Source organism: Marmota monax, unplaced genomic scaffold, assembly GCF_021218885.2.
Source record: "Marmota monax isolate L192 unplaced genomic scaffold, Marmota_monax_Labrador192_F-V1.1 WCK01_AAM20220418_F8-fsc00080, whole genome shotgun sequence".
Classification (NCBI taxonomy): Eukaryota; Metazoa; Chordata; class Mammalia; order Rodentia; family Sciuridae; genus Marmota; species Marmota monax.
Genome location: NW_026694750.1, coordinates 4,767,680 through 4,777,379, shown reverse-complemented (window position 1 = coordinate 4,777,379; position 9,700 = coordinate 4,767,680). Strand labels below are relative to the sequence as shown.

Below are 9,700 nucleotides of genomic sequence, written 5' to 3'. Positions count from 1 at the left end.
CTGGAGCGGCCTCGGGGGTGGCTGGCGCCCTCTGCCGACGACCTCCGGCAGAACATGAGGTGCCCCAAGGCCTCCGCAGAGGCTATTGCTGGCCTGGGGGCCTCTGAGGTCCCACAGTGGGCCCCATTTACATTATGCAAAAGTTCAACCCCGGGCCGGCTGGAGAGGGAAAGCCAGAAACCACCAGGTCTCCTCCGGAAATCCACCTGGGATTTATTTTTCCTTTAGAAAAAGCTCCAAGATTGGCATTTTAAACAAAGTCAGCCTTTTTGCATACCTTTTGTTTGCATGTATTTGTCTTTGGGCTGAAGGGACCAACCCTGGATAACAAGGCTGAACTATAATGATTCGGTCAGTGTCAGAAAATTGGGAACTGAGAATGGGCATGTCAATTCAAAGCCATATCCCAGTTGACTGAGGCACAGGTAAAGGATTCTAAAGCCTGCTGCCTGTCAGCTCAGTGGTGCACACCGGTACTTCCAGTTTTTGGCGAGGCTAAGGCAGGAGAATCACTTGAGCCCAGGAGTCACAGCCCAGCCTAGACAACACAGCAAGACCCTGTTTCCAACCAAGCATGGTGGAGTACCCCTGTAATCCTAGGGGCCCCGGAGACTGAGGATCACGAGTTCAAAGCCAGCCTCAGCAACTTAGTGAGGCCCTAAGCAACTTAACTATACCTTGTCTCAGAAGAAAAAAAAAAATTAAAGAGCTGGGGATATAGCTCAGTGGTGAAGCGCCCCTGGGTTCAATCCCCAGGACCCCAAAACAAAACAAAAATCCCCAACTCACTGATAGAAGCCCACAGCAGTCAGAGAAACTGTGTTCCAGCTTCCCTGGTGCTCAAAATGTTAGTGCTCCCTTTCAGAGCCAGGTGAAGCCACAGGCACCAGAACAAGGACAAAACCCACATCGTCCAGAGGAGGGGTCACTGGGTGCTGCCTGGTTTGCATCCATGCCCTGGTCCTGCCCAGTTCCTGAGTGGGACCACAGGCCCGGAAAACCAAAAGAAGCACCCTAGCTTCTACAACTGGACTCCAGTCCCACCCCTTTCAGGAGCCTCAACTTGTGAAGTGCCTGGGCAACTGCCCTCTCTTCTATTTAAGGCAGGCTTTGTCAGACGCTGCTGCTTGCCATGCTGGGCACAGGGGCGCCTGGCCAGTATGTCACCGTGGGTGGCTCACCTGGCAGTCTTGCAACTCTCCATCGCCTGCTGCTGGGCTTTTAGCTGCCACAAGACGTGGTTCTCCCCTGACTTCAGCCTCCCAGGGGATTTCCTCCTTGCAGGCCTATTCCCTCTCCATACTGACTGTCTGCAGGTGAGACGCAGACCCCAGGTGACCCTGTGTGACAGGTAAGTGAGGGACCAGCAGAGCTGTCACTTAGTGTGACCTGTTACTGGCCTCTGGGCTACTCCTTGAGCTCCCAACCCCAGTCCCTCCCTCCCCAGTTGCCACCTCCAAATGCTTCTGCCAGCTTCCATTTTGTGATGGATTCCTTTGTCCTTGCTGTTAGAGTGAGTCCATTCAAATTTCCTGACTTTTCTCCCAGAGGGAGAAAGGACTGAGGCAGATGCCCCACACAGGAGCCTCCCTGGGACGGCCATCCAGGTAGAGAATGCTTACTACTTCTCTCTGAAAGAAGACAGCTGCTTGTGAACTGTCACAGGAGCCTGGGGAATGCCTTTGGTCTCCGTGGGAGGCTTGCACTTGAAACACTCCTGACTGCTGGCCCAGGATGCAGGTTCTAAAATGTGGACCAGGTCAGAACCTGCAGGCAGGAGCTAAGAAAAGAAGCCCAGGCTGGGAGAGAGGCTGGGGGGAGGACCCCAGGAAACTGGCTTCAGGTAATTGAAGGAGTTTGTGTGCAGGAAACAGTGGGCCTCCCCTGAGGAACTTGGAGTAGAAGGGATGCGAAAGATGGGGGAACCTTCTAGGAGGTCAGGATGCTGGAGAGCACAACAGGCTAGCATGCCCTTCAATCAGGGACCAACCACATCCTCAGCTTGTCCCTGTTGTGACAGCAGTTCCCAGAGTAGGGGCACAGAGGCTCACAGGCCTTCAGCAGTTTCCTAAGGTCCCAGTGAAAAGCACTAGTTAACTAGTTAACCAGGTGAAGCAGGTGTACTGGTTATTTATATATATGCATGTGTGTGTGTGTGTGTGTGTATTTGTAGATGGACACAATACCTTTATTCTATTTATTTTTATGTGGTGCTGAGGATTGAACCCAGTGCCTCACATGTACAAAGCAAGCGCTCCACCACTGAGCCATAACCCCAGCCCCTGTGGTGGTTATTTTTACATGTCTGTTTGTCCAGCCCTGCTGCCCAATGTCAACCTGGGGTATGAGCTGTCTGATGTGTGCTCAGAGTCAGCCAACTTTTATGCCACATTGAACTTGTACTAGTTCAGGTGTTGCTGTGAATATTTTTTGGATGTGATTAACTTTTAAATCAACTGACTGAGTACAGCCAGGAATGGTGTACTCAGTACATGCCTGTAATCCCAGCTACTTGGGAGACTGAGGTAGGGGTTGTAAATTCAATTTAGCAAGACCTTATCTCAAAATAAAATTTAAAATAAGGAGGAGAGAGAGATGAAGCTCAGAGGTAGAGCACTTGCCTAGCATGGGCAAGGCCCTGGGTTCCATCCGCACTATGGAAAAGAAAATAAAAAGAGACAGACGACCCTCCAAACCGTAGGTGGACCTCGTTTAATCAGTCGAAGACCTTATGAGACTGAGTCTTGGCTATATCCCCAGCCCCTGGCATAGAAGGGAATTCTGCCTTTGAACGCAAGATTACATTATCAGCTCTTGCCAGAATATCCCACCTGGTGTCTTACCCTACAAATTTCTGGCTCACCATCCCCCATGATCATGAGAGAAGTTCCTTAAAGTGAACCTCTAATACAGCAGGTTGCTCTGCTGCAGGACTCTGGGCCTGGTGGGGCAGGCCACATTCTGTAAGTTCGGCCCTGCCTCTCCTCAGGCCTGCCAACACATCCTGAACTGTGTGTGCTGCTGGGCCCATGCTGAAGTTATATCAGTACAGGCCTGGGCAGATGACCTCAAAGGTTTTCTTTCTTTCTTTTTGTACTAGAGATTGAACTCAGGGACGCTCAACCACTGAGCCACATCCCCAGTCCTATTTTGTATTTTATTTAGAGACAGGGTCTCACTGAGCTGCTTAGTACCTCACTTTTTTGCTGAGGCTGGCTTTGAACTCATGATCCTCCTGCCTCAGCCTCCCGGCTCAGAGTTGTTTTCTACCCCACAAGCCTGGGACGCTAGGAGGCTGGTGGGTCTTAGAGGGACCTTGACCTTTTCAACTCTCACTCTGCTTTCCCTGCAGGCCTGATAGCTTCAATGGCCATGGCTACCACCTCTTCCAGGCCATGAGGTTTGGTATTGAGGAGATAAACAACTCCACAGCCCTGCTGCCCAATGTCACCCTGGGGTATGAGCTGTATGATGTGTGCTCGGAGTCAGCCAACTTTTATGCCACATTGAACATGCTCTGCCTGCCGGGGACATACCACCTGGAGATCCAAGAAAACCTTTCCCACTACTCCCCCAAGGTGATGGCAATCATCGGGCCCGACAACACCAACAACGCAGTCACCACTGCCGCCATGCTGAGTCCCTTCCTGGTGCCCCTGGTAAGCAAGGTCCTCAGTGGTTTGGCAAATCCAACCTGAGCTAGGACAAGTGGGTGGGAGTCGCTGCGCCCTCTAAGGCTAGTGCAGCCCTTGGGGATCTGGGGCTGGTCCCTGTTCTTTAGTCACACTGCAGAGGTCCCCACCTGCCCCAGAACCCCCTTCCTTCCTCTCCAGGGGATGCTTCCAGATCCCCTGCCTTGGCCCTCTTGAAACCCATTCCCCTTGGGAACCACTGCCATTTTGACTGCTCCCTCTTGCCCCCCCCTCCCCCCCCCACTGCCCTCTCTCCATCCAAAGGCTCCATCTCCTTCAGTGACAGCTGAAAACCTTTCCTTCCTGTGCATAACCTTCACATCCTCCTGGCTCCTGGCCTCTCCTCCTCCTGGCTCAGAGGTGGGGTGCTCCTCCGCTTGTTGGCACCAACTCCTGCTTGCGCCCATCAGTCTCCCACCCTGGGCTGTAGGCATGTGGGGCTCCCTTTGCCCTTCCAGGCTCTTCCTGTTCCTTCCCACTAGAACTCAGGCCCAGAGTGCTGCTCACTTGCTCGGCCCTCTCATTCGCTGCTCACTTGCTCGGCCCTCTCATTCGCTGCTCACTTGCTCGGCCCTCTCATTCGCTGCTCACTTGCTCCGCCCTCTCATTCGCTGCTCACTTGCTCGGCCCTCTCATTCGCTGCTCACTTGCTCCGCCCTCTCATTCGCTGCTCACTTGCTCCGCCCTCTCATTCGCTGCTCACTTGCTCGGCCCTCTCATTCGCTGCTCACTTGCTCCGCCCTCTCATTCGCTGCTCACTTGCTCCGCCCTCTCATTCGCTGCTCACTTGCTCCGCCCTCTCATTTGCTGCTCACTTGCTCCGCCCTCTCATTCGCTGCTCACTTGCTCCGCCCTCTCATTTGCTGCTCACTTGCTCCGCCCTCTCATTTGCTGTTCTGCCTGTGGCCCAGAATTCTGCCCCACCACACTTGTTCTTGCCATTGGGGAGGGCACCTTCTAGATTTCCAAAGCCAACGAGCACCTCTCAGTCCCCTGTGTTCTGACTTGTGAGTATCCATGGCCCACAGACTCTGCCACTTATGCACTGACGGGTTCCATGTGGAATGCACCTCTCTCCTCACAAGAGACTTTTTTTTTTTTTTTGGTACGAGGGATAGAATCCAGAGGTGCTTAACCACTGAGCCACATCCCCAGCCCTTTTTTATATTTTATTTTACCAGGTTGCTAAGTGCCTCACTAAGATGCTAAGCCTGGCTTTGAGCCCCCACTCTGCACTGCCCCAGCCTTCATTCACACCATGACGACTCCTCACCTGGTCTTGAGGCTTTTCTAACACTTTTCTCACTGGAATTAGATTTGTTTACCTCAGACACTCTCAGGGTCTCCCCATGGCCTAGAGAATGAAGACCAAGGCCTCAGATCAAGAGTGAAGGCCTCTAGCCAGGTGCAGTGTCACATGCCTGTAATCCCAGCAGCTCGGGAGGCTGAGACAGGAGGATTGTGAGTTCAAAGCCAGCCTTAGTAGCGTTGAGGCACTAAGCAACTCAGTGAGGCCCTGTCTCTAAATAAAATACAAAATAAGGCTGGGGATGTGGCTCAGTGGTCGAGTGCCCCTAGATTCAATCCCTAATGAAAAATTAAAAAAAAAAAAAAAAAGTGAAGGCCTCCAGCCCTGCCTCACTCATGAAGAGGACCCCTGGCCAGGCGGAAGCCCTTGTTGATGTCCAGCCACACCACACTATTCCCCTCCCTGTAGGCAGGGTTCGTTCCCTGTGCTTGGGATGCAGGGCTCCTCCAGCTGGCCCTCCAGGCAGATTCCACTGCTCCCCAGCACCCCACTTCCCAATGGAACCTCCACAATGGGTTCTCTGACTCATGGGTCAAGCATGGCACTGCTCTTCTCCTTCCTCTTCATGTCCCCACACCCGGCACAGGGCTGGCACTGGGGGACCTCAGTTGAGGTCGCTGCTGATCTCACTGAATGGGACCCCCACAGATCAGCTATGAGGCCAGCAGCACGGTGCTCAGCTCGAAGTGGCAGTACCCCTCTTTTCTGCGTACCATCCCCAGTGACAAGTACCAAGTGGAGATTATAGTGCTGCTGCTACAGAAGTTCGGGTGGGTCTGGATCTCTCTGGTTGGCAGCTACGGTGACTACGGGCAGGGGGGAGTACAGGCACTGGAGGACCTGGCCACAAAGCGGGGCATCTGCATTGCCTCCAAAGGCATCATGTCTTCCTCTGCCCAAGAGGGCGACAAGGAGATGTGGAGCATGATGCGCCACCTGGCCCTAGCCAGGACAACCGTGGTGGTGGTTTTCTCCAGCCGGCAGCTAGCCAGGGTGTTCTTCAAGTCCGTGGTGCTGGCCAAACTGACTGGAAAGGTGTGGATCGCCTCAGAAGACTGGGCCATCTCCACACATATCACCAACGTGCCTGGGATCCAGGGCATTGGGACAGTGCTGGGCGTGGCCATACAGCAGAGGCTTATCCCTGGCTTGAAGGAGTTTGAGGAGGCCTATGCCCGAGCTGACAAGGGAGCCCCCAGGTCCTGTTCTAAGGGCTCCTGGTGCAGCACAAATCAGCTCTGCAGAGAGTGCCAAACTTTCACAGAATACACGATGCCCAAGCTTGGGGCCTTCTCCATGAGTTCTGCCTACAACGTGTACCGGGCAGTGTATGCTGCAGCCCACGGCCTCCACCAGCTCCTAGGTTGTGCCTCTGGAACCTGTTCCAGGGGCCAAGTCTACCCCTGGCAGGTAAGAGCCCAGCCCCAGGCCCCCGGTATCGGGGAGAAGAGCCAATCCTGAGACAAACAGAGTAGGCACTCTTGGTCACCCCAAAAGACAGTGATTTGAGGGATGGTGTTCCCTTAGACAAATCCTCTCCTCTCTGAACCTTGCCTTCTGCAAGGTGCTAAAAAAAAAAAATCTCTGCAAAGGAATCCTTTGCTGGAGGCCTTCTCTGGGAGGGCTGGTAGGAAGGGCTCCGAGAAAGGGACAACAGGTGTTCCAGGGGTAAAATCACCGGGTTGGGAGCCCAAGAGACCCCTGGCACTTGCTTCTGGCAGTCTGTGTCTACGTGGTCTGCCATAGCTTTACAATCTCTGTTTTAGCTTTTGGAGCAGATCTATAAGGTGAATTTCCTTTTACATGAGGACACTGTGACATTTGATGACAATGGGGATCCTCTCAGCGGCTATAACATCATTGCTTGGGATTGGATTGGGTCCAAGTGGACCTTCAGAGTCATTGGCTCCTTCACATGGTCTCCAGTTCGGCTGGACATAAATAAGACCAATATCCAGTGGCATGGAAAGAACAATCAGGTAATGGGGATGTGGTGGCTCACCAGGTAACTGCTTCATGGGGGCCAGGAGCTTGAAAGTGGCACTTACCCAGGGCAGGAAGCGGACCCCAGGTATCAGACTGCCATCATTCTACCCAGCCCTGCCAGGGATGCTGGCTTCATGTGCTAATAGATAGATGCTCACTGGGATGCCGTAGGTTTACACCACCAGGGGCTCTGCCTGGGAGTGATCTCCAAAGGCACAGGCATGGAGATTCTGCCTCTGTCTCACAAGTAAGCTGTCCTTTGACTTGGGCCCCTCCGTGTGGCTACAGGACACCTGTGGCTTCTTACAGGTTCCCGCATCTGTGTGTACCAGAGACTGTGTTGAAGGGCACCATCGGGTGGTCTTGGGTTTCCACCACTGTTGCTTTGAGTGTGTGCCCTGTGAGGCTGGGACCTTCCTCAACAAGAGTGGTGAGTGAACAAAGTGAGTGGGCCAGTGATCAGCACTCCAAGGGGCTGTCCAGCAGGTAAAGAACCTCTCCCAGGCCCCGTGTGTACACTCAGCCCCAGGACAGTCATGGGCTGCCAGTTAGGTGCAGGTTGACAGACACCTGCCTCCAGATTGAATTCTGATCAAGCAGACAGAAACAACAGAAGGAAATCTCTAGACCATGGTTTGTCCTCTATCAGAGAGCTCATGTCACATCTGCAGAGGCATCTTATCCTGAGTTCAACCTCTTCATTCCACCGGATGTAGCTACTGTTTTCTTTGTACTCTCCCATCCTATTTGTGGAAAGTCCCTTCTGTTGCCCATGCTGAACACAGCCAGCTCCTAGACACCTGGTAGAATGTCTGCCATAGGAGAGTATACCACCCAGTGACACAAAGTGGAGGCCAGAGAGCAACTTATGTAGCTAAAGGCTCAGCCCAGAGCTGAACACTAGGGGCCACATTCTTCGCTTTTACTTCTCTGTGGTGATGTGGGGATGGGACACTATGCCTTCTGTCCATAGAGAGTCAGGACTCAGAAATCACAGAGCAGAAGCCTAGGAAGTGGATTTGGCTAGTGGAAGTGCTGGAAAGAGATGACCACATCCTTCCTTTGGGGCTGGCTGCTCGTACTGGAGCTCAGCCTCACTGGCATGGGGGCAGAGCGACCACTATAAGGCCCTCTGGGTTTTCAAACCCCTTTTTGGATCATGAGCCACATAGAACTTATCCATGTTTCTCAAGAGTATGTAATTAACACAGACACTTTGAGGAAACACTTGGCCTCCAGCTGCACTCTAGGCTTTCCTGACACTGCCCGCTTCAATATGCTTTCCGGAGGAAGCTGCTGTGATACAGGTCTCGCAGCATCTAGCGGACCTGCAAGCCTCCTTTCCCCAATCCTACTTTGTTCAACTGGCTCTCAGGAACCACCTTTGTTTTCCCTTTCAGACCTCTACGGATGCCAGCTTTGTGGGAAAGAAGAGTGGGCACCTGAGGGAAGCCAGACCTGCTTCCCACGCACAGTGGTGGTTTTGACTTGGCAGGAACCCATCTCTTGGGTGCTGCTAGCAGCTAATACATTGCTGCTGCTGCTGCTGGTTGGGACTGCTGGTCTGTTTGCCTGGCACCTAGATACCCCTGTGGTGAGGTCGGCTGGAGGTAGGCTATGCTTCCTCATGCTGGGCTCCCTGGCAGGAGGTAGCTGCAGCGTCTATGGCTTCTTTGGGGAACCCACGCTGCCTGCGTGCTTGCTGCGCCAGGCACTCTTTTCCCTGGGGTTTGCCATCTTCCTATCCTGCCTGACAGTTCGCTCCTTCCAACTGATTATTATCTTCAAGTTTTCCACCAAGGTGCCCAGGTTCTACCGTACTTGGGTCCAATGTCATGGTGCTGGCCTGTTTGTGATGATCAGCTCAATGGCCCAGCTGCTCATCTGTCTAATCTGGCTTGTAGTGTGGACACCACTGCCCACAAGGGAATATCAACGCTTTCCTCAGCTGGTGGTGCTTGAGTGCACAGAGAGCAACTCACTGGGCTTCCTGCTGGCTTTCACCTATAATGGCCTCCTCTCGGTCAGTGCTTTTGCCTGCAGCTATCTGGGCAAGGACTTGCCAGAAAACTACAACGAGGCCAAATGTGTCACCTTCAGCCAACTCCTTAACTTTGTATCCTGGATTACTTTTTTCACCGTGGCCAGCGTCTACCAGGGCAAGTACCTGCTCGTGGTCAATGTGCTGGCCTTTCTGACCTGCCTGAGCAGCGGATTCAGTGGTTACTTCCTCCCCAAGTGCTACGTGATCCTCTTTCGCCCAGACCTCAATAACACAGAGCACTTTCAGGCCTCCATCCAGGACTATACTAGGCGTTGCAGCCCCTCCTGAGCAGCGGGTCAGGCAAAGCCAGCTGGGGCGGGGCGGGGTGGGCTGTCAATCTATCCTGCCCTGAAAGCTGAAGTTGGTCAAGCTGGGTGGAGGGCCTGCAGTGTCCGGGAGATCTTTGGGCGTCTCAATCTTGGCATGCGATGTGTCACCGCACGGGTGAACAGACCCCAGGCTCCGGGGGCTGCCAATAAAGAGGTGAAATGCGTGTTTACGTCCCCTTGGCGCAAGCTGTCTGGAGAGGGTGGGGCCTCGCTGGTCCGAGTCTGAGCGCCTAGCAGCCCCGGCCAAGCGTGGCGTTGCCAAGCAACTCCGGAAGGTGGGCCCGTCGCTGGAAAACTTGGCTCGGCCACGCCCTCTACGTCCATTGGCGGTTCTCAGAGG

At 53.6% G+C, this 9,700-nt stretch overlaps 1 protein-coding gene across 1 annotated transcript; it reads left to right on the top strand.

Annotated features, from left to right (window-relative positions):
* Window positions 1-1,154: 1,154 nt before the first annotated feature.
* Tas1r1 (taste 1 receptor member 1) lies at window positions 1,155-9,520 on the top strand. The gene is made up of 6 exons (XM_046424695.2): window positions 1,155-1,351; window positions 3,353-3,659; window positions 5,650-6,411; window positions 6,768-6,980; window positions 7,297-7,417; window positions 8,388-9,520. Exons 1-6 carry the CDS (start codon window positions 1,161-1,163, stop codon window positions 9,317-9,319), a joined length of 2,526 nt encoding a protein of 841 aa, XP_046280651.1. The 5' UTR covers window positions 1,155-1,160; the 3' UTR covers window positions 9,320-9,520.
* The last annotated feature ends 180 nt before the right edge of the window (window positions 9,521-9,700 follow it).